The following is a 25,790-nucleotide window of genomic DNA, read 5'->3' as shown; positions in this document are numbered from 1 at the left end:
TGAGATTTGACTGATTATCTTACTGAAGGAAGGAGATATAGAATCATTATGCCTATTTCTAAATTTCAGAAATATTCCTATCTAGAATGTTACATTAAAAATCAATGTGGATTTTGGATAGAATAGCCAGAAACAGCAGCTATGTACAGTAGGGGAAGCATAGAGAGATTGAGAGGTGAAGAATTTTCTTGTTAGTTTGTTTGTCTGATTATTGTGATTACTGAAATCATGAAAATGCTCTAATAGTGATCAAAGTGATGAATACATAACTATGTGATTATACCAAATACCACTGATTGTATACTTCAGATGACTTGTATGGTTTATTAATATGTATCAATAAAACTGATTTGGGAAGCGGACTTGGCCAGTGGTTAGGGTGTCCGTCTACCACATGGGAGGTCCACGGTTCAAACCCCGGGCCTCCTTGACCTGTGTGGAGCTGGCCCATGCGCAGTGCTGATGCGCGCAAGGACTGCTGTGCCATGCAGGGTTGTCCCCGTGTAGGGGAGCCCCATGCACAAGGAGTGCGCCCCAGAGGACAGCCGCCCAGCGCGAAAGAAAGTGCAGTCTGCTCAGGAATGGTGCTGCACACACGATGAGCTGACACAACAAGATGACCCAACAGAAACAAACACAGATTCCCGTGCTGCTGACAACAACAGAAGCAGACAAAAGAAGAACACGCAGCAAATAAACACAGAGAACAGACAACCAGGGTTGGGGCGGGGGAAAGGGAGAAAAATAAATAAATAAAACTGATTATTTTAAAAAGTCAATGTGGAATAATAGAATGCAATTTTCAAAATTCTGAATGAAAATAACGGTCAGCTTAGAAGTTTATACACAGGTAAACTATCTTGAGGGAAAAAAATGGCGAAATATTTTCAGACTCAAAGACTGAGAGCAAAAGGAACTGCTAAAGGATGTGGTAGAGCAGGAGGGAAAGAGACCCGGAAAGAAGGAGCTGGATAAGCAAAGATGGAAGTACACACGTTAGTAAGTATAGATAAAAATGGAAGAAAATGGACTCTAATAATTATAATTATCAACATAATCATGACTAATTTGGAGGAGGTTGAAAAACCAAGGTGTAAATCAAATGCCAGACAGCAATAATATAAATGGAAAGAGGAAGGAAGATGAGATATAAGGCCCCCATGAGTCCTTATATTGTGTGGGAGAAAAGAAATTCTGATTAACTTTAGATACTCTGAAGTATACATCTTTGCTAAAAATTGAAGAGTGACCACTAAGAGAGAAAACAAATTGCTTAATATGTTTCTACTCAACTGTAGAGAAGAAATTTTTTTTTAAAAACTCATGTAACCTAAAATGAGGCAAAGAAGGAGAAAATTTGAAGCAATAAAAAAACAAGGTGAACCCAAAACAATGTCAGAAATAGGTAGAAAAAAAAAGTTCAATAAGTAAATGAACTATACATCCAAAATGTAATACTGAGTAAAAAAAGCAAGTTGCAAAATTACATGTACAGTATAACATTTTTACGAAATTTAAAGGATACGTATACTAAGTATTGTTTATGAGTACATTTATATTTAGGGAACATATAAAAAGCAGGAACAGGAAGGATACATACAAGTTTCTGAATGATGGTTATTCTATAGAAAGAGGAAGGGAAATGAGACTGGGATGAAAATAAAGGATTAACTTTAGCCATAATGTTTTTTCTTATATGATAAAACTTGGGAGGGAAAGAGAAACAAAAAACCTCTACAGCTAAAAGGTAAAAAGCTGGAGAAACTCTGGGAGTCAGCACATCTGAATTGTCTAGGAGATTCCTTTAAGAGTCTCCTCTCGCAGGGATGGGCTGTTGGGTCTTTCTTCTTTCCTTTCCCAGGTACAAGAAAAAGGCTCTGTTGGAGCTCAAACCAGTGAGGAAATATGAAAGAAGTCACCAGAATGATTCTTCAAGCTTAACTACCCAGAGTCTTGGCAACTTGGAAAGCATCCCAGAAACCTGTGATAAAAGAGCCCAAAGTCTAACAAAGGACAAAGAAGATTTTTAGTTGTTTTTTCTCCCTAAGCTAAGTACTCAAAGTTAGTTTTATAAAACGCATGAACCCGTTTGATGACAGTCAGAGGTAAGCAAAAACACACTAAATTTTAGCTTTCCTATTTAATTCCAAAAGAAGTTCCTTTTAAAGATACTTTACTATTTAATGGCTACCATTTGTTGTTATGTTAATAGTTACTTTTCTGATTTTAAAAACAACACAAGTTAGAGATTAAGTAGCAAGTCTGTCACAGTTAACCATGCCTGTAATTTAAATCCAAACCCTAGAGACTTGGTCTGCACATCCACATGGTAAGCCTAGTTGATCAGGGCTGCGTAGTGACTTTTAATAAAGATAATCTATTTGTGTTCTTTAGATTCAAGATCTGACAAATATTCTTCTTCAGTGCTGATTAAATAAGGAAGAATCAAGTGTCCCCAAGGAAGATTAGTCTCTCCAGAACCCACTGTAGTCTCCGTTTTTCTACCCCAGTGCTACGGGAAGCAGTCCATGATCCCCTACTGCCCTAATATAAAAGTACTGCATACTAAAGGAAAAGAAGGTAGAAAATAAAAAATATATAAACTTGTAAGAAATATATTATCAAAAACAACCATCAGACTTTTTGATAAATCAGTGGTGTAGAGATTGGAACCTATCCATTGGCAAAAGAATTCCATGAAGCAGAAACAAAGTATTTGCTGACATTTTAGTCAACTATTCCTTTTTTACCTTATATACATCATTACTTATCCTTCCTTATATCTTATAGGTGTTTATATTAGGACTACATAGGCTAAACATGAGAGAAATCCTGGCTCAATCGTTCAGATGATGGGGGTTTTAAAATTCTATATTTCTTCTGAAATAAAGATATCAAAAAATAAGGTTACTGCCAAAACATGGATTTGAGGATATGTGATTTATAAATTGGCAGAGAATATACAAAAACATAAGGAAAAATAAAATAAACAAATGAAACCAGTTTACCATATATTGCTACACTCCAGAGTTTGGAGAGGTAAAAAATATATATATTAGATAAGTTCATTATAAGTAAGATTTCAATCAAATTTAATTGTACAAACATTTTGAGCCTAAACCACATGCCAGCCCCTGGCAGAGACACAGAATTCAATCAGTCCATGATGCCAAGGGTCTTCTAAATTGCTACCCATGTAGAACCCTTTTCAAAGCCTATTTCTGAACCATTATTAAAATATGGGGAAAGTTACATAGGGAAGAACACTAACTTCATAGCTCACTTAGTAATATGATGATAATCTGTCACCTGCTAGCAAGTACAATTCTCCATATCCATGAGCATTATTGTTATTCCAGATTAAAGAGGAACATGAACATTCAACAGGTAGGTACCGCCCCCCCACTGCCCAGTAGTGCCAAGTGCAGAACATGGACAAGAGATGAGGACTATGTCCTCCTTCCCCTTTAACTCCACAGAAGCTCTGTACAGCAGCATACAATGTTGCAGCTTGTGCAGCAACTTAGGGGGCAAAAAGATGAGTAACTTCACTTGACAAGATAAGCCTGTCCACAGGTTTAAATACTCAATTATAAAGAAGTAGCAACAGGTCCGAATTTTGCTCAGGAAAGGAAGAGAAAGTGCCTGAAATAATCAGACAAGGCTTCACAGAAAAGGTAGTGTTTGAGAAAAGAAAAAGTCAGAGGTTACTTTGTACAGGTCCAGATTTAGAAGAGGATAATCACAAAGGCAAATGCCGAGACCATCTTGTAGGGAATGGAAGCAGACCCAAATATAATGTAACTCTTGTTATAGTGAACAGAAAGATCAACATCTAGTCTGTCACCTAATAAGGTCCCTTGATTCACAGCCCCCTCCCCAAATTATGACTGCTTCATAAGCATAGCTTCACTGTATCTGGACAGATTCCTTTTCACATTTCTTTTAGCCAAATCTTACACTCAACTTCAAAATCTATCTGTTTGCCAGAACCATAAAGAATGGAAACAAATGCATGCCTATAATTTTATTCAATGATATCTGACTATACCTTTACTCATTTTAATATCTAGTTTTAATAATTCAAAGTCAAACTGAATTAAGTTATAGCTAAATTTCTTTACTGCTGCAGAATATGGTAGAAGCACATAGTAGGGTAGAGAGCTTATGCCAAGAAAATGAACCTTAATTAAACTCTCATTAGTACATTATATTAATATACCCCCTCCTGTGAGACAGGTTATTTATATATATATTATGTTGTAATATAACATAAATAATACAAATATAAACTAATAAATATAAATGTAGTATAGATTGTACAGGACCTGTTCAAAAGCAATGTTTGAGAAACACAGAGCTCAGGCATTGAAAGTGGTTACAGAAGGCAAAGGTCATTTGAAGGTCACTGACTAGGAAGTATCTGTGGGACCCAGTGACTCTAGATGGGGCAGAGAGGGAAGATGAGTGGAGGAGGAAAAAGCAGTGCAAGGATCCTCAGGGTTCCTGACCCACTGAGGCTCAAGCTGGAAGGTGGTGCCCTTGCTCAAGAAAGCAAAGGTGAGAGGACAAGGAGGTCTGGGGAAATACAAGGTTTGGACATGAGAGCTGAGGGCCATGCAGAACCTCCAAGGGAACTTGTCCAGTAAGCAACTGAGAGGGCAGAAAAATATCTGCATGAAATAAAATCTTACTTACCAGGGAACAGTAAAATTAGCCAATTAATAAATTGTTTATGCAGCTAGAACTTCAGGGAAAAAAATCCAATGCACTCTTTACTGCTTCACAGTTTAATCTGTGATTTTCTGGTAATAAAATATGGAGTTCGAGAACAGTCAACTATAAAGCACTACCTTTGAAATATAAAACAAGTCACCCTCACTTCCTGATTGAGGTCGGCCACACCAATATGGTCATGAAAGGTTTTAAATCACAACCCAGCCCAGCTCTCGCAAGACTAAGTGACACAGCACTGAGGATCAAACCAGACCTTTCTCTTTTCACTAGCCTCCCTGAGAAATGACCCCAAGCCCTAAGGCTCTGGCTTACCATCCAAAGTTGTTCCTGCTATGGCATTCTATTCTTATGCCATGATGAAAATCTAATTCAAATGTGCAATTTCACCTCAATTCCAGAAATGGAAGATCCTACAAAGGAGAATGACAACCTGGGCCTAAGCAGAGCCTTGCTTGTATACAAACTCTGCCCTGCCCAGGATGACAGCAGGCCTGCTTGAGCCTCTGCCAACCATACACCTTCGAGAGCCAGAAATCAGAGAGAAGAGTGAAATAGCTTTTGGTCCACAGGCAGGAGAGACACTTTTGCGTATGTTTCTTCCTTGCCGTTGTTGACCATCCTGGTCTCTAATGCATGGGTCAGCAAACTTTTTCTGTAAAGGGACAAAAGTAAATACTTTTGGAGGGTGAATCATGTCCCCCACAAACTACCTGTCCAAGCCTTAATCCTGTGGTTGTGTACCTCTTTGTAAGAATCTGAAGATGTTGTTATGATGAAGGTGTGGACTCACTTGTGAACAGGGTCCTCGAAGATTCTATTTGGATGGGGCTGAACTGAATCAGTGTGGGCCTTAATCCACATGACAGGAGTCCTTGGAAGCAAAGCAAATGCAGATGCAGAGTCAGTAGAAGCCAAAAGTCAGAATGGGCTGGAAAATGCGGTAGTGTGCATAGGATGGAATCAGAGAGGCAAGCCAAGGAACGGAAGGATGTGGCAAGCCAAGACCAGAATGGTATATGCACTCTGGGGAAAGCATGGCCTGTCAAGACCTTGAGTAAGACTTCTAGCCTATAAAACCATGAGACACCAAATCCCTATTGTTGAAGCCAACCCACTATGTGATATTTATCACAGCAACCCTGGCACGCAATGATAGCAGACCACATGATCTCTGTCACAATTACTGAAAAACAAATGGGCATGGTTGTGCTCCAATAAAACTTTATTTATAATAGCACGCATGCTGGATTTGTCCAGGAGGTGCACTGGCTTGCAGGCTCTAGTCTGCCAATCCCTGCTCTAACTAACCAAGTATTTGCCTGCTCTGACCATCCCCTTACGAGAACTTGGTTCGGCTATTTTAAACACAGAATATTTTTACTCCCACCATTGCACCTTGTGATCCTCCTAAACTCTGACTGCTGGGCCCATAGTATCTACTTAATAATAATGATGGTGAAAAAGTAATAATAGAAGGAAGTATTGTTTCTTGAGCACTTAGGTTAAGTAGCAAGAAAGCTAGGTTCTTCACACTCTCTCACTGAATCCTCAAAACAATCTAATGAGCTAGGTACAATTATCATCCCCATTTTGTAGATTTAAAAAAATGAGCCTGGCAGAGGTAATATTGTCTTTTCATGGTCATCCAGGGTAGAGCCGGGTTCTAGGGAACCTGAGTGGGTTCAGATCTGGAGTGGGTTCAACTGCTGCCCAGGGCTGCTTCCCACACACACATGTGGCTGTCTAGATAGAAGGTGCCTGCCCCAACCTCTCCTCCCACACTATGCTCTGGAGTCGATAATTTGTGGGGCTGCCCACACCCTGCTAGACAGCTACAGGCCCAGCCAGATGACATCTATCACCTCCAAGAAGCCGCTCTTCTGCCTCTCAGAATTTTAACAGTCAGCATGAACATAAGCACAAGGGCCGGATATCAGCCACCAGGACTAGACAACGCTGTTTAGGCCTCTTTGTCTTCCCTTCAAGGACTGAGACACACCCAAGGGTATTAAAGATCACTGCTGTATGCTCGACACGTCCCTTAGCATCAGAGGCACATCGGGAATCCTGACGTAGCTGGTAGTCTCAAAACACCGCATGCATTTCCCCTGGAATATTCCCAAGTGACAACAAGGCTGGGAGGCTGAAAGAAGGATGGATTATGTAAACATACCCTGTGGGGGCCTCAGATAGCACTGGGTAGGGAGGGCTGCTCCTGAAAAGAAGGGATCCAATAGGCAAAAACAGTCAAGGAGATGATTTTTAAAATCTGCTTTTCTTATCTTCTTGGTAAAGAGGATTGAATCTGTAGCACTTCCTTGTAACTCCCCTCATTGGGTTTAAGGAAGAGGGCACATCTCATCAACTACTTGGACCCCACTGTGAATGTATACAGGTATATTACAGGTCATCGTGCATACCAATAGAGGTGAGAGGAAATGTGAGCAAATTAATAACTCACATTCAGCCGGATTATGCAACTAGGACATATATCCTATGGGTTTATGAGCCCATCACCTCTACTCCATCAGTCTCGCTAAATTTGGTTCTCAAATGGCAACATGCCATAATTCAGATCTTAAAGATGAGCCTTCATCCCACTCTCCATCACACCAGTCAGCATACTGTGGCCACTTTGTGCCCGCACAATGGTGCAGAGAAGACCTCTTGTGCTGGGTTAATACTGCAAAGTAATTTTCCATCTACTGAGCACTCTCTGTGGTTTCTGCGCCGGATGTTCTGTCGCGGACTTGAGGGAGTGTGTCCTAAACACATGCCCCCTTTCCCTCTGTGACTGGTTGTAGAAAACTGCACTGAGACATACTTGATGGAAAAATTATTTCTAAATAACTGCCACTGAAGCAATCTGTATACAGAGTATCAGACGAAGCGAGACAGTGAACATGACAGTGAGTGGGCTGGATCCTCATCCTCCAACGTCAAGAACACCCAAGGGACACATTCCAAGATGTGAAGCAGAACGTGGCCAACACTCAGCAACTGAGAACATGGAGAGTTGTCAAAAAGAATGAGAGAGACTTCTGAAGGAAAAAAAATAAAGAATACAGAAGAGGGGGCCTTTAAAAAATGGTATAATCTATACGATCTAGTGAGTTCCAAATCAAGGCAATTAAAGAGTTTTCATCCCTGAATACAACAGTGTCTTTTTTTTAATTGAAAAAACACATATTACAGAATTCTCTTTACATCATTACTGCTTTATTTTTACAAGTCCCCCAAATTTATTTTCATGAAATATCCTCTTTGACACTGACAAATAATAGTAAGGTTCTTGACTAAAATACTAATGGGAAAGAAGTTAAATTCCAATTCAGAGTATTTTTCAGCAACAGCATTAATGTTTGAAATATTACCCACAGGTTGAAGCACTAAAATAGACCTTTAAGCCAGGGGTTGTTAAGGGGTCCATGAGCTTGAATCGAAATTCAAGAAAACATTATTCTTATGGGGATGTGTTGGTGTGGGTGTGATATATTTATTAAATAATACACAGTATAGGGTGGACGTAGTAAAGGGTCTGTGGTTATCATCTGACTGGCAAAGGGGCCCTTGGAACAAAAAAGGTTAAGAACCCCTGCTTTAAACCAACAGCACATTTAACTAGATAAATACATGTTGAGCTATTCTCACTTCAAAAGATAGCAGTACATGTTCTTAGATATAAGAACTTTTATGGATGAATTTATCATAATGATAAGAACTAAATATGGATGAATTTATCATAATGAAAACTGAGCTATGGCAAATTTCTAAAAGCCAAGGTTTTCAGTCTTAAAATTATATAGTTAAGTCCAAATAAACTAAATCAAGTTTTCAGTCAATAGGTTTGCCTGGGTGTTTGTATAGAAGCACTAGATGTACCTCCTGTAAAAACATGAGATGAAGATTATACATCCCACAGATGTCACTTTTATATCACATTATAAGCATGTAGCTTTAGTAAATATTTAGCCTATTATTTTCCAATATTATAAACAATCTGGGAGTCTGAAAACAAATTCCATGCCAGATATAATTCCCCTTAGCCAGAAAAAAAGAAAATGAACAGTTTAAGGATTAACATCTGTGTGCCTGTGTAGGTTTTTCTCATGAACTTAATCATCACTATTCTAAGAAAAGCACCATCCAAACTCAAAACCATAATAAGCATACTACATTGCTTACTGTCTCTTCCCCCAAATCCCGTTAAGTTTATGTCAAAACTAATATATAAACATTGCATACAATTTTCTTGGAACATCAATGTTTCCTGATGAAGACTAGCTCAATGACCAAACCATAAAGGTTGTAACAGTCAAATTTCTTATACACAACCCCACCTTAATAATTGGAATAAGAAATTCAGACTATTCAAGGAAAAGAAGGACAAATTACTGATGTAGAATATTGGCTGTTAGAACTTGTCTACATGATTCAGTTCAATGTTTACAATGTATGAATCCTACTGCATCCTGTAAACACTAAGTGTAAAGTCCAAAACTCACCCAAGAGTAACACATTGGTCAAAACCAAAGACTGACATAATGTAGACTCAATTACAGATGACTTGGAATGAAAGAGAAGAGAAGATGCAAAACTCTGTGATAAAAAGCAAAGCAAATCACTGTTGCAAGCGATTTCAAGTCACTTCTGAGGTTTATACACAAAAGTACTTCCCAATTCTTTTAGACCACAGTACTCCAAAAAGATACACTGGTGAAGGTTGGGGTGGTGGTATACTAAACGTAACTCTCATCAGAGGTAAATTCATCCAGAAAAATAAAAATGAAAGGGTTTCTATTTAAATATCATGTTGACCTACAATGAACACGGACCCCAAAATGCTACCAATAACAGTCATTTACACATGTGCCTTTGGCTGTTTACTACCTGTTGTCCTTTCAGCAAGGGTTTAATACCAGAATTTTCCATTATCCAAATTATTCCCTTTGCTTACTTTTCAGAGTGCTTAACTCTTTTAAGCCACCAGAGTCCTAATTAGTGATGGGGAGACACCTTCAGCTGTGACTCTAATTCCTGAAGTAGTTAGTGTAGCTCAGAAAGGGCCTCACTTCCAGCATACAGCCTTGCCTCTGGTAGATTTATAGGGAAATGGTCGTTTTGGTACTTTAGCACCATAGGTCAACAAGCTCTGAAACCTGACAACCAAAATAATCACCTACCTCCTAATATAGACCACCTGCCTCCGGGGGAAAACATGAACTAATTCAGTTAAATAAATACCTACTGGCTGTCCTAATAGAGATCAAGCATTCATTTAAAAAAAAAAAAAGAATATCACACACACGCTTTAGGTAAGTGCTAATAAACTAATGTACACTGTTTGAATGCCCATACTTTATTTTTCATTCTGTTCCCTCAGAAGCCTGGTAAGAAAAGAATTAATTTAAAAAATCATCATTGTTTCTCAAAGCCCAGAGAGGATATATATATCCTCACTTAAATCCTCATAACAACCTGATAAGAAACATCCTCACTTAAATCCTTGTAACAACCTGATAAGAAAGGTACTCTATATATTCCATTTTACAGATAGGGAGAATGAAGTACAGAAAGATTATGTAACTTGTCCAAGATCACACTACTAATTAGTGGTAGAGCTGGGTATGAGCCCAGACACACTGGCTGCAGAGTCAGTGTATAAAGCCACAAGGCTACTTTGCAAAACAGTAAACAACCCAAGGAGAGTCTGGTGCTCTGCTATGGAGGAAAGTTTGTAGAGAAAATTTTCAGAAATTGTTTTTTACAGCTTCCCATTACAAAAAGGATTAGCAATATTTGATGACAAAGTTATCTTCTAATACTTCTTTCATAATGGTTCTATATAAACCTAAATTATTGAACAGGGATACCTTTTACAAACATGGTTTGTCAAAATTTATAAACTAATATGAAGAACAGAAAGGTACAGGAAACTATAGAGAAGGTAATTCTCAGATTTACAAAAAAGTACAGTACTCAAAATACCAATATTGATAAATTAGACCTAGATACTCCAGAAAATAACCACATCTGTTATTTAACAAAGTGGTATGCACTTTAAAATGAAAGAAGAGATAAAAACTTTTCAGAGGACAATTTGGCAATCTATCAATTGTCCTAAATAATATCCTTCAATTTTGCTCTTGGAAATTAATCCTTAGGAAACATCAGAGATGTTCACAAAGGTTCATGTGCAAGGGTATTCATTATAAAAATATTTTAAATAGATTATTTCTAATTTTTCTGGAGTGTCAAAAAATACAGAAAATGATTAAATTGATTATATCTATGTGATGGAAAATAATTACAGTTAAGAATGTTTCATGGCATAGTAAAATCAACAGAAAGTTACATGGGAAAGACACAAAATACATCACAGAAAAAAAAACCATTAGGTAATGGAGCCTACAGTATAATTGAAAAATTATAAGCAAACCTGTCTGTTTCCTTCTTGGATATTATTAATAGACTGGTAGATCATGAGACTGTGCAGCTCACATAGACAACATGAAATTTAGAAGAGATCTGACAAGTCCTCATGACATTCCTGCAGACAAATTCGAAAAATGTGGTCTGGCTGATAGTTCAAGCTTCATAGAGTTGTTATTACTAAAAAACTGAACCAAATATCATGGATGGACTGATAGATACAAATACAAAAGACCTACTTCTGAGCTCTAACCTTGGCTCACTTATCCTATTGAGTTGAATATAATGAGCATGGGTTCTAAGTATACCCTTTTAAATTCACAGATAAAACAAAACTAGGAAAAAGTATTACATGTATCCATTGCAGATGTACAAACTTCGGGAAGAGCCACTAATATTAACCATGTTCTGGAACAGAATTTAGCACCAGTGTGAAATTCTGAGTCTTGCTAATTCCACAAACAGTCCACACACACTGTCAAATAAACAAGAGAATCATGACTCAAAAAATTTTGACAGTCTGAAACACTAATCTGAAACCAAGATGCTATTCAACAGTTAATAAATGTAAGGCCATACATTTCTTTCAATAAAAATCTTATTAGGGAAAAATGGAGAATAACTTGGCAGCAGTTCATGTGCAGGTGATGACCATGTTAATAAGAGTCAGTATGATGTAGCATTTTGATGAAGGGACATAACAATCCCACTAGCAGATCCCATCTGAAAGGACTAGGTACACTTCTGATCATCTCATTTTAAGAGAGGATTCCATAAAACAGAGTAAATCCAGAAGACTGTGATCAGAGATATTCAAAGTCTGATCAGGAATATTGAAATAAACGTGTACTATTTAACTAAGAAGGTATTCAAAGGAACCTAACTCCTATTTAAATGTTTGTTCTGCAATCCTGTTAAAAGGGGCAATCAATTTATTCTATTATCATCATTGAATACTACAGCCTCTCCTCTGCCTTTGCCATGGCACTGAAAACTGTTCAAGGTCAGCAGTTGACCTTCACCTTGCAAATCCAAAGGCACTTCTCCACTGAGCAGCATTCAACACAGCACTGTGTCCTCCTTAAAATGCTCCCATCTCTTGGCTTCGCTGACCTCACGGACCACTCATTCTTGTCTCTTTTTTTCTAGTTCCTCCTTTACTCAACTTCTAGGTGCCAGAAGTTGATTAATTCTTGACCTTTTCATCTCTTTCTACTCCTCCAGTGATTTTATCAATTCATATGAGTTTGAATATTCTATATACTGATAGGCCCAAATTTAAATTTCCAGTACAGATCATTATTCAGAGTTTTAGATTCTAATAAACTATCAGAAGGATTTTAAATGTATTATATAAAAAAACAAAAACGAAACAACAACCCTCCTGATTGCACATCTTGCCCTTCAGTTTCAGTCTTCCCCCTTAGTTTCATATACTCAGTTGCTCAAACTAGACCCTGGTGCAGTCTGTGGGAACAATCTGTACAAAGCACCTGTAACTGGAAGAAGTTGACCGTGCTTAAACAAATGAGAGCTAACCGTGTGGCCTGAGCAAGGCGTACTGGAAGGAATAAGAGGAGATGCAAGGTCTGATATTGAAGGGTCCAGAGGCCATGAGTGGGGTTTCTGCATTTTTTTTTCCAAAGTGCAGTTGAGAAGTCATTAAAGAATTTAAAGCAGTGGAGATCATGGTGTGCCTTAATTTTCAAGAAGACCTCTTTTTGATATCTTGACCAAATGTAACCTCCCTGAAGTTAATCAGTGCAGGCTCCCTCTGTCTGCCCTGCCAGATGTGGTCACAGTCTGGGACGATGACAGTCTACAGCACCCTTCTCTCCAAGCTGTACAAAAAACAGCCCAGAAACAGGTTGGAAGCTCAAGCAAACCCACTTGTGGTAACCCTAAAGTTCCACTCTTCATTCATTTGTGATGCTGCTCTGTAAACACACCAGGATCACTTTATGTAGTGTCACACCCATCAATAATGCAGAGTTCTTTACACAGGCAGGCGAGGAAAATTAGTCCTGAGTGATTTCGTTACTGCAGCGTAAACATGAAGTTAAAGGGACTGAGAGTCTCATTACAACTAATATAGAGGTGGCTGGCAATATAGACATCAGTCGTTGAGCCCAATACCACACAACCAAGCAATTCGGGCAAATTTTCCACCTCACTGTCTTTGGGAGTCTTATGGTCAATGTGTAGCTATAATTCTCATCTACCTCACAGATGCAGCAGAGACCTAAATACTAGTCTAAGGTCATTTCTTCTATTCTTTTTGCCTTCTTCATCTTCACCAACTCGCCCCACCCCCAATTTTTAAACTAAAAGTAAATAAATAAAAAAAGAGCAAATATTTGCTTTCAATCTCTGCAATGACAATTCAGTTGGCAGCTTATTTGATAACACACCACGAGGTATTACAAAATGGATGCAAATAAGCCTATGAGACCATAAGCTATGTCCTTAAATAATGTTTTTCTAAAAATAATTTCAGGAACATAGTAAATATTTTAGCCGCAAAGATAATTAAATTCCTTTTTATAATATCCAGTTGACAATGCTGTGGAGGAATAATGTGTGGAGAACGTGGGGATGTAAACTCTGACAACCTTTTTGAAGGGAAATACCTTTCTGTTCAAAATGCTAACTTCCTTTGATTTAATAATCAATACTGCTGGAAACATACCATATGTATATACTCTAATTAGAATAATTAGAAGATTAAAATGAACATACAAGAATGCTCATTTTAGTACTGCTTGTAATTGCAAAACAAAAAACAAAAAAACTAGAAAAATCAAAATTGCCCATCAGTTATCAGCACAAGGCTAGTAAAATAAAGTGCAGTATATCCATAAAATGGAATTATATTCAGCTGTTAAAAAAAAGAATGAAATAAGTCTCTGTGTGCCAATGAGGAAAACTCTCCAAGATAAACTAAGGAATAAAAACAAGGAATGTATTTATATAATTCTAAGTATTAACTTTGAAATTATGGAAGGATATTTGAAAAACCTAAAACTGGTTATGTCTGAAATTTTGGACTGAGAGTATACCAAATGCGACTATCGCTTTTTTTTCAAATTCTTCTATTTTGACTATGTATATGTACTATTGTTTTATTAATAAGAACAATAATTTTATGCAGTACTTTCTGCATAGTCTAGCAAGCAGCCACTTGCTTTCCATTGATGGAGGAAAATGATTCTCCTTTTGGAGGCAGCCCTCCCCCAACCAGTACAAGAACATTCACAGTCACTCATGCCCTTATTCTCACTCACTCTCACCTCCTCTGTATGGCCTTGATACACAAGTGAAGGGAAATTTGAATTTCTTTTTTTTCCTTTAGATCTATAAAGCCCACCTCTGAAAAGCTCACCTGAAAGAGGATAAGTTATTTCAATGTAAAGGATATCAAAGAAAAATCAGTGTTGTGTCTAATACTATTTTATTACATAATTATATGATTATCAAAATAAAAAAAAAGAATGTTTTTCTAGTTCAAAGGATAGTACCTGTCATTCTTCCAAGTCACATGTGAGCCAGAAAGATCAGCAACTAGTCCAAAGGACTTTCTTTCGTAACTAAGAATCTTGCAATTTGTCTATTTCAAAATACTAAACAATGCTTTCAACTGAAACTGCTTCCACAAGAAAAATAATAGAACAATAAAGTAGAAAAGATGAAGTGAAATCTACCTTCAAATTTTCTATTGCTAGTCTTAAAGTGTATGTGAACTTTGCTTTGTACTTATTCCATCAGAGAACTACATTCAGCCCTATCTACGTGAGAGTGTACAAAAGGAAAAGAAAAATCACGGGAAATTCTTCCTATTTTTCCTATAATTTCACCCTGAGACTTGAGAATAGTATCAACTGGCCTTTTTTCAAGTTGTATAAAAGTAATCCCTATAGCATTTTTCCTTTGTCAGAAGTTCATGATCCATGGGTATTTACTAAAGTTTGATTTTTGCTTATCTATTCATTCAATTCATTCATTGATTTTTATTGTTGTTGTTGTTTTACTAATGAATATAGAAAGCAAGACCACATGACTATTTGAAAAAGACTAATATCTACTTAGCTGAAAAAAATTCTCCTACTAAAACTAATTTTAAATAAGCATTTGACCAAAAATAAAAGTGATTTCAGTTTTGTTTGGGGGTGCAAAAGTAATTAGTAAAGTGAACACACCACAGCCTGGTGCACTGAGCTGTCTGTGGTACTGAAAAATGACAACAAAGCTGAAATTTACCGATGTGTTCTTATATCGCCTCCTAGCACACGATTTTAATTCAAGCGCTTCCGTCCATGACTCACCTGAGCCATTTTATTTTGCCAGAGTGTGTATAAACATTTTATAAAAGGTCACAGCGACTTGCTTTCCAAGGTTCTCCATGGAAATGTCAGGGCCTCCCCAAACTTTGTTAAGCAATTCCGGTGGATAGAAAGCCAGAACATTGGCTATAACACTTACTTTTCCTGACTGCAGAAATTGTACCATGTACTGGATACCCAGAATAGAAAACTCTCACTATCCAATGAGCATACCAACATGCTAAAAATAAAGAGAAAAACTGTCATTTTAGGTATATGCTATACCTAAGGATATACTATGAATGGCAGTACAGCTCTGCACTAATTCCTTAACTCAAAGCTTATCAGTTATTTGGAATTCTTTATAGTAAATTGAGAAGTGCCTATTAGCCTAAAACTTATGAAAGAAATACTTCTACAGCAGTGACATAAATAAGTTAAAAAAAGAAAAATGGAAAAACACACAATTAATGTAATTGAGTTTCAGAGTGAAGTATTTTGCAAGTGACTCTAATCCCAGAATAAAATAGAACATTTCTACTTGCTTTCCTGGTTTTTAACTTATATCTCAGGGTCTCCACATTTATTTGGCCCTTTTCCATTTTACATAACAAAAATATCTCAGATGAGAATTCAGAGTGGTTTGAGAAAGAAATCCTTCTAGTTCAAACACTGAGGATAAAAGCTGTGTCCAAAATAACTAAATGCTACTGCCTAAGCAGCTCTTTTGAAATTATCTTTAGTATGGTGGGTTTAATAGAAAACTTGAATCATATTAAGTATAACCAATTTTTAAAAAATCTAGCATTCTGTGATCTTATGTTGTAGCAACAGTAAACTGTTCTTATTTGCATTAGAGGATGAATCCATGTCCTTGATTTTCTCACCCATGCTATACAAAACCTAATCAACATATTTATGCATTTGTGTAACAGGACTAGTCCTCAGAATTATTCAGTGGAATTCTTCCAAACAGGAAATAATCTATACAAAATGAGTTCCTGCATTTGTATTAGTTTCTATAAGCTTGAAGTTTTAATATCAAATGTTTTACAATACATAATTAATATTTGGCAGCTCTTCTTAGTTTCCTAGATGCCATTTCAAAGAAACTCCCAATAATTCTTTAAAAAAAACAGTGTTTTCAAGAGGACATTTTTGTTCTTGATGTTCATGCATGCAAACAGCCTTCCCCATGAATGTCTGTTTAACTGTGTGCTTTTCAGAAGGAATAGGCTGATAAGAAAGCTGATTTTAATTTAAAAAACCATCAACTTCTCTCATTCCAGAGTGGATTAAGTGAAAATACTCTGGTCTCTATGCAAAATATTTTTTCTTAAGTTACCTGATGTTTAAAAAAATATATAAGAAGACTTTAGAATAATTTTTAAAAATTTTAAACCGATCATTTACCAAACTTTTGGACTTTGAGAAAAACTGCAGACAAAGAAATATCCACATTTCAGAGCTTTGGGCCAAGTGGCAGCAGAGTGCTGCAGGAAACATAGCGAACTGGCAGCCAGGAGATCAGGGTATGGTCCCTTCTCTGCACTCACTTTCTGGCTGGGTGATCTTGGCAAGCTACTCACCTCTCCTGACTTCAGTTTCCTTATCTGTAAACTGAGTCCAGTCAAGAGACCAGAAGTCCTATTTTGTTTCTTCCAATTCTAATTATCTACACTTCATGTCAAAATGAGAAGATATACTCATACTCATAATGTTTAAGTTACATTCTACTATCACTATCACTTTAAAAGCTTTGAAAAAAAATCGACAAGTCCACAATCACTAGTACTGAATTAAAGACAACCTACGTAAATTACTGAAAAAAAATCAAATGTGCATTCACCTTATTTTGCCTGTGCATTTTATTACCTGTCTCTCGCTACTCCCATTCTTCCTAGTTCTCACCCCTAACCATAACCCCTTCAAAAACAGAATTTTCAAAGTTTTTGCAAATTTAAAGGCAAAATGGAATAATTTCTCCTCCCTTATTTGGGGTCATGTGTATCTTTGTGTTGTTTAGGAAACAATTAAAATTGGTTTCTTCCATATTTAGTTATGTGTTTGCTCATTACAATTTAATTTAAAGTTAAATTAACTTATAATTAGTATTATGTTATTTAAATGCAAGTCTATACAATATTTTACAGGTCTATACAATGCCCATGTAGATCAGATACACAGAATATGCATTCAAAACATAAACAATTTGATTTTTTTAAATGTTGGGAATAGAGGAAAGGGTCAGAGCTTGTCATGTCTTATTTATTTACATTAGCTAACAACGCTATGAACCTATTATCTTCTCTACGTTACATTAAAGATGATATCCACAGACAAAATCTCCCATAATGAACCCACAAAGAAGAGGTACCTCAAACAAGAATTCACATTTACCCTGTAAATTAAGGCTACTGCATAAGTGGGCTTAAGGAAAACAAATGTCGAGATGGTGTGCAGAAATGGACCACATGGGTCCAATGCACCTGCACTCCTCAGCATTTGCAGTGTAACAGAAAACTATGTAAAGAGGGGGCAATACCACAAGGGCTTAAGAAAAACATCCTAAAACTACTGCAATGTGTACATGCTGCACTATTTAGTTTTGTTTTTAACTTTTTGAAAGAGAACATCAGTTTGCTAAAATAAAAAATACAGGTTGTTCTTTCAGTAACCTCAACCAAGGACGTGAGGGCTTGAAAAAGCATCTGCTGCCTCGTGTTTCCCCAGGTTGGCTGCATGGCTTTGGGTCATTCATAAATAACAGAATCTAAGTTACCTGTATTTCCCTGGCATGGTACACGATAATCAGGCCGAGCAGGATGATCGTGGAGAGACTGATAAGGCATTTCAGAGCTAAGGAATATAGCGACGCCTGCAATACAGACAGAAGCACTTTTAAGAAAGACACCAAGTGACACCACATTCCGGGCCCCGGGGTCAGCCAGTTCCTCCTTAAGTGAACTGGTGCTTCAAGAGGGAAGGAGAGTCAGGGGCTCCCTGAGGTGGCTCTCGGTTGGGCCCAACACTCGGCCTCAAATGGAAGCTAGAAGGGAGGCGAGCGGGGAAGGCACCCTGCCCAGCGGCGGGCCGGATCAGAGCCGGCGCGGACCGAGGCGCAGCTTCTGGCTCGCGAAACCTGAGAGCAAAGTTACTCCTGAGTTTAAGCGCTGTTGGTTGAGAGGCCTCATAAACCCCGAGCAACAGTGAGGGACTGGAACATGCTTTCCCCACCGGCCCCCGGTACCACTTATTTAATGTTCCCGAACGCGCTGGGCACTCTTACTGCCTCGAGAACTTTGGCTGTCGCTAGAAAACGGGTCCTCTCCGAAGTTGCCTCGAGGACTACGGATGCGCGTCTGAGTCGCGCCCGATGTCCCGGCGGGCACGCCACAGCGCCCTGGGAAGATTCCAGGCCGGCAGGAAGGGGAAGGTTCCCGCCAATGCCCATCCCAACCACCCAGCACTCGACTCCCCGGCTCCCGCAGGGTGGGCAAGGATTCAGGCGTGTGTACCTTGTCGTACGCGCCCCACGACAGCTCGGTCTCGATGACCATGACCACGATGCCGAACATGCCGAAGATAAGCGCGTAGTCACTGAGCCGCTTGCGCTTCTCGAAAAGAGCGCGCCGGTGACCCAGCTTGTAGCCGATGTTCTGGTTCTTCTTTTTGCTGGACTTGGTGCCACTGCTGCTGCCATGCCCGCTACCTCCGCCGCCGCCTCCTCCAGTGCTGCCGCCGCCGCCACCGGCTCCGTAGAGCGCCAGGTTGTTGGAGTTGTTGTGCTCTGGCTTAGAGACCACGATCTCCGGAGCAGAGGACGAGGCGGCGACGGCGGCAGCTGCAGACGGGGAGGACACGCCGCCACCTCCTCCGACGGACGCGGGGGGCTGCAGGGGTTGCGCCTCCGAGTCCATTTCGTGCAGGTTCCGGCGGGACGCGCTCAAGTTGCTGAGCGGCCGCATGACGCCCCCGTTGTACCTGCAGCTGCTCATGGCTATTTCGGTGAAGGGGTTGCTCTCGCGGCGCGCCTGGGGCTGGTGGTGCTGGTGGTGCGCGGGGTGCGTGTGATGGTGGTGGTGCGAGAGCGGGGGCCCGGAGCCCAGGCTGCCGAGGCTGCCCGTGGGGCTGGCGGCGGGCTGCAGGCTGTGGCACTGGTGGTACTGGGAGGCGGACGCGGGCTGCTGCGCGTACTGCTGCCGGAGCGCACTGGCATGGCTGGACGGCGTCAGCTCGCTCACATTGAGCTGGCTGCCCCGGCGCGACGAGCAGCAGCAACAACACGATGAGCCCGACAGCGGCGAGGAGGTGCGGGTCCGGAAGGCGCCGCCGGGCGAGGAGGTGCGGAGCAGCAGGGACAGGTTATCCCCCGCCCCCGCCCCCGCCGCCGGGGCAACGGAGGAGGCGCAGCTGTTGCACCGGAGGCATGGGCTGCTGCCGCCACTGCCGGGCTGCTGGTGCGCGAGGTGCGGGTGGTGGTGCGGCTGCGGGAGGGGCGCGAAGGGCGGGCACGGCTTGTCCTGGCTCTGTTGCTGCTGCTGGCAATGCAGGTGTGAGGAGCGCGGCGGCGGCTGCTCTGAGAAGAAGCCGCGCTGGAACTGCAATGGGGTTTCCATATCAGGGCTGTTAAAGCTGCAGGGAGACCAGGCGGTGGTGCACCCTGCGCAATGCGTTATGGTCGGGAGCGGGGACTCCTGCTGCTGGTGCGAGGAAGGGCCCATGCCGGCTCCGGTAGAATCCAGGCGGCGAGTCCGATTGGTTGTGCGCACCAAAACAATGGGCATGACATCACCTGCGGGGACCAAGACTGAGTTTGCGGCGCGCGCGGTTTGGGGGAGCGTGAGTGTGAGAGATCGGGGGGCGGGGGGGGGGGGTGACACGAGAGATCTGCAGAATGAACACCCGGGGAGTGCGGACTAGGAGGGGTGAGGATGCACGAGACCCAGGTTCCACCTGCTGACTAGGAGCGTCCCCGAGCATCACCGGGAATGGGAGCCCCCAGGCAGTGCAGCTGAGCTGCAGTGGGGAAAAAAGAGAGGGGCGCCCCTCCCTTCCGTGCCGCGGCCCTCCAGACTAGTTCGGGACACGCAGTCCGAATCACCTGCACGGGGCACTGCAGCACCTCGGGCCACCCCGGCCATCGGCCTGGCACGCGGGCAGTGCGGAGCCCCGGCCACCCTCCGCCCGCGTACGCGCCTCGCAGGGCTGCAGAACGGCAGCATCCTCGCCCCACGCCCATCCCTCCCTCAGGGACCCGCTGAGAGGGGGCTGCAGCTGCCCGCCAACTAATTGCGGGAGCACCCACTTTTGGGGTAAAAAGTTTGCCGAATGGCTATGCCAGCGCAGCAGGGCTTGGGGACAACCCCGGCAACTGAGCCCCGGTTTGGTCGCTGTGGCATCAGAGCGGTCGCCGCACCCCGATCTTCCCCCGCCGCCGGGCTCTGCGGCCCCTGAGTCCGGGTTGGCTGCGCGGCGCTCTCGCCCGACTGCGCTGCGGCGAGCGGAGGGTTAACCGCCTCGGCGCCAGGGCTGGGGAGGGGGAGGGCGGGGCCGGAGGAGGGGATCCCCGCCGTCCGCGGGCGGAGCCGGAGCGGGCTTCCCGGGTTCCCCTGGCGGGGGCGGAGGGCTTTCCCAGCTTCCGCTCGCTCACATTTGCGCTTTCTGCGGAACATGAGGGGCTGGCGCCCCCGGCCGCCGGGTCCGGGTGTCTAGCGCGCCGGCCCTCCGCCGCGGGAGTGGGGAGGTTCGCGGGATTCTCCCGCAGCCCGAGGCTAGTCCGCGGCTTTTCCGGCCCCGTACTGGAGGCGCGTTTGAGGGTCTGGGGGCTGCTCAGCTACGCCGGCTGCCAGCTACTCTTCCGGTCCTCTACTTCTTCCCCACCTGCAGCACAGACACAAAGCAAAGGCGGGTCATGATGCGCAAACACCGAGTGTCATCTTTGCCAAGACCTGACTGCAGCGATGGCTGGGAGAGGGGCCTGGCACGGGCTGATTCACGTCGGTAGTCACAGCTCGTCTAGGAAATTAACAATGATAACTCGGGTTGAGTAATCTATGCCCGAGGACAGTGCTGCAGTTTTGCTGGACATAAGTGTAATAATAATAATTTATTTACTCACTAATAAAGCAATAAAAATCGCTTTATGTCTCACAAATTTCCAGTGATGTATTCTATTAGGCGATATACCACCATAAAACGGTAGAGGACCCTTTCAAGGGTTCTTTGTTACTGCTCCATCATTCGTATCTCTTTGTGAATTGAAATTCTCCTCCCCCCAATCAAAAGACAGAAGAAATTAGCCATTTGAATATTTGTTATTAAATTGAGATTTTAAAGCAGGATTATATAAATAGAGACTATTAAAATGGCTTAGATAGACCAAGAAATTAGAGTGAAAGCGGATCACCTTCATTAGGTAATTGGAATTCTCGGTTGGATCCAATTTCTTGATATTCTACTCGGCAGCTGCCCTAAAGTTGCTTACCCGGTATGTGCTTGTAAGTGTATGTGTGTATTTGTTTTCAATGGCATTGAGTGAATAATTCATTTTAGGATATCCTTTGGACATGTATTAAGCAATTTTAATTTTTTTGTACATACAAATAAACATTCAGAAGAAAACAGAAGGAGGGATGCTTTTAACCCTGTAGTCCTCAACTTGAGAAAATATCATGTCAGAGTTTGCATTTTTCAATGGTCTTGGTTAAGAATAGAATTTTGGTGACTAAAAATCGGAGATAATTTTTTTCTAATGTTCTATTAATAGGCATCTGCTTCCATAGTATTGAAAGGATTTATGTTATTACTTACATACTAGAAAATACTTCTAAAAAAGATTTTTATTGACGGTCCTGGTAGAATCATAAAATATTTTAATTTGAAATTATTTTTGCAGTAGGCTAGCCTCTATGTGCATGACTCCACCCTTTTCATTTTTATAATTGATTATGATTCTTGTCTAATATTTCCAAAATGGTAATTCAATAAAAATTGAGTAGAGTCATGAGGCTCACTGAATCTATAGGGCAGCAGAGTAGATACTACATGAATTGTGTTGTAAGCATGGCTAATAAAAACAATCCTAATGAGTAATTTGATTTTAAAATTAATGTTTCCAATTAAGAAAATTTATTCACCTTCTAGCCTGAAACAAAATCCAACTCAAGCACAAAATGCATCAAACATTTATTCACCCTTTACAATTGCATGGCCTTTTGGTTTACTGATTGAGTAAAAATATTTGATTCATCCTTACAAATCTAAATATTTCAGAGAAGTGTTACCTTGGTAAATTAATACTTTCATTATAAATTTTTTTATAAATTTAAATGAAAGATTACATAGAATCTTTCTATGTAAGGTTAGGGCCACCAGCATTAAGTTAGATAGATTCTAGAGCTAATAAAATGTCATAAGAAAAAAAAATGGCTGCATCCCCTCCTGCCAAATTATGCCTCAAATAGCAAATGCAAGGCTTCAAACAAAGGTTCTACAAAAAAGATCGGAAGGGAAATTATTGTATCTTTTACCATCTATAGATCTGTGCCTTAGTGCAGGATTAGGTATCGTGCCATTAATACTATGAGAAAAAGTGTATTTGCTGAGATTAATGGCAATGCTGCATGGAATTCCAACTGCTCTCAAAATGGATATGGTAGAATGGGATGCACAAGGTAAAGAAGGAAATGGAAATTTGCCCAAAAGCAAACCAGAGTGCCAGAATACCAAAACTCAGATTGACACTGCTTCAGTCTAGCAAATATTCTGGAAAAGCTCATAAAAATTTAATAATGTAAAATTCGCTGTTTTTGGAGAAAGGTGAGCAGAGAGATCAGACATTTTATTCTCTTTCTTTTAAGGAATTAACTGATCACACATTTTTTAAAAATCTTAATAAATTTCTATATTTTGGGCATATGATAATCCACTATTAATATGATGAGATGTTGCCCAAAAAACTCTTTGTGTTTCACTCTTAATCTGAATCATCATGTTATTGTTTAGGGCATCTGACATTATTGAATTATGACAAGAGTACATTTAAGAAGTTCTTATTTCCATCATTCCTCTTTTCTTTATAAACACAAAATTAACAAATTTTAAGCTTATGTGTAGACTTTTAAATAAGTTTACATAATTTTGCTTTTCTCCTATATAGGACTGTAGAAATACATAGAACATGGAACTTTATGCAATTAGAACAAAGACAGAATTTTTCCTTGTGGATACTGATGTGCACATAGCAAATGCTCATATATATTTGTTAGAGTAAGGAGAGTAGGAGGGAGGGAATGAAGAAAGATTGATAAAAAGGATACATGCACACACAAAGGACAAGTGACCTCCAGTGATAAGCTTTTGGAAAATTAGATTTGCTTCTTTTTCTTCCATGAAAGCATCCAAGTGCTAGAATTTCCCCAGTTTTAACACCAGAGGTCATACTCATCCACAAAATATATTCTAAATCCAATCAATTTAATATATTTATTTCCTGTATCTTTTTTGCATATATTACTATTTTTTTTCTTATGGCCTAGAACATTTGTTCTCTCATTTTAAGTTGTGAACATGCACAAACATGTAACACTCCTACATGCAAATGTAGGTTTAATAATGATTTTAGGAAAAATGGCTTTCCAAGATCATGGGGTTTGGAGAAAGGATTCAAGTTATTTGCACTTCAATTAATTTATTCAGATTTATATTATCCCATTGTTTATAATTCTTTTTTTCATAGGAATTTTTACCTATATAATCTCTTTTTTTTTTGCTCCTTAAAAAGCAGTACTTTCTTGCATTTAAGTATTTTTGGTCTGTTTCCAAATGCATAGAGAACATTTGAGGCAGGGAGCCATAGCATCTGTTCCTCTTACAGAGTGGTCTGAAGGGAAAAGACTTTAAGAGCCACTAACTGACCTGCAAAGTAAATGTTTTTCCTGGGATTTTTTTCTTTTTTTCATTTTAATCCTGGTAAGTAAATTATTTGGTGGTACCACACACAAGGTTATGATAAGACACAGCCTGTATGAAATTAGTTCCCTTAGCTGTAAAAGCAAGTGGGAAATCAGGGTAATATCACAGTTGTTTTCCTAGGACAAGAACAATTCCATGTTTCCTTTTAACAAAATCATTAAAAGATGACAATAACATCTTAATTATTCTTAAATAATATCCTTTGGCAGCCAGAAATACACTCAAATGTAGAAAATCAAAAAATTCTTATTAGACAACTTATTCTGATTTATAAAGCACTCACACATGCGTTATTTTATTTGCATTTCACAAAAAAAAACACTTTATGGGAGGGAGGGAGGGAAGGTTTTATTATCACCTCTAGTTTTACAGGTAAGGGCAATGTCTGAGGCAATGCTTAGGTGGTAAAGGTCATATAGCCAGTGAGTACCAAGTAGGAGTCAGACTTCAGTCTTCAGAGTCCATCCAGTGAGGCTGCTTAATATCTTTCCTCCACACAAAAGAATAACCTGTTGACTCCTATATGATTCCAGGTTGGCACTCCACTAGGAGTCAAGGAATGGACAGTAGCGGCCTATCACCACCAGAAACTGCATTATGGTTGGCCTCGTGGACATTTCTTCATTGGCTTATTTGTGCTTTTATTTTCTCTATTGCCCTCTTTTTGATGTCATTTGATAAAAAAAAATCATCTGTAAAGACATGAGACAAGGGTGAAGAAAATGGCAGTGCTATGCGCCTATAGCTCTAAGGTACCTAATTCAAGAGTATCAAAAACAAAATACACAACTTGGTCTATTCCAACACAGTCTTCTGCCTACTTTGCTGCCAACGTGGACATTTTTTATTTTTGGAACCATCCATAGTAGAAGCTGAAGGCCAATGAAGACTCCTTATTTGCCCTAATGGAGGACATTTTGTTTCTGTATAAAATAAGAGAGAAGGAACAGGCTTAAGCTCATCACACTGCAGCTTAGAGGAATTTCTCTGCAGCCTGGCAGTGACTCAGCCTGACTCCCCAGCTCCTCTGTGCTCTGGTAGAGCAGTCCTCTCACTGCTTTTACCTTAGGTAAAAAGAAAAGGAAACCAGAGAAAGGAAGCCAGGTGTATGCTACAAAGAGAGAAAAAGAAGTGTATCACACAGCTGGGAAAAGATTCAGTAGAAGTGGAATGAGAGATATTAAAAACCTGCCCTAAATGTTGAGACAGAAGCTTCCACTTGGTGACCCCAAAAGTTCCATGGTTACTCAGTGTTAAAACAAGAGGAGGCTACAGAAGTTCTCCAAGGTTTACATTCCTTTGGAAATCCAATTTATTTTCCCACCA

At 40.2% G+C, this 25,790-nt stretch overlaps 1 protein-coding gene across 1 annotated transcript in view; it reads right to left on the bottom strand.

Annotated features, from left to right (window-relative positions):
- Window positions 1-25,790, bottom strand: part of KCNN2 (potassium calcium-activated channel subfamily N member 2) — a 523,285-nt gene that overhangs the window by 114,948 nt on the left and 382,547 nt on the right. Inside the window, exons 5-7 of the mRNA XM_058277220.1 lie at window positions 21,142-21,371; window positions 19,007-20,283; window positions 18,271-18,366 (exon numbers count right to left, since the gene is read on the bottom strand). Of these exons, the coding sequence (XP_058133203.1) occupies window positions 18,271-18,366; window positions 19,007-20,283; window positions 21,142-21,163 (1,395 nt within the window). The 5' untranslated portion in view covers window positions 21,164-21,371. The remainder of the gene's footprint in view (window positions 1-18,270; window positions 18,367-19,006; window positions 20,284-21,141; window positions 21,372-25,790) is intronic.

Source organism: Dasypus novemcinctus, chromosome 2 (assembly GCF_030445035.2).
Source record: "Dasypus novemcinctus isolate mDasNov1 chromosome 2, mDasNov1.1.hap2, whole genome shotgun sequence".
Taxonomy (NCBI): Eukaryota; Metazoa; Chordata; class Mammalia; order Cingulata; family Dasypodidae; genus Dasypus; species Dasypus novemcinctus.
Note: the sequence above shows the minus strand (reverse complement) of the source record. Positions and strands in the feature narration are given on the sequence as shown.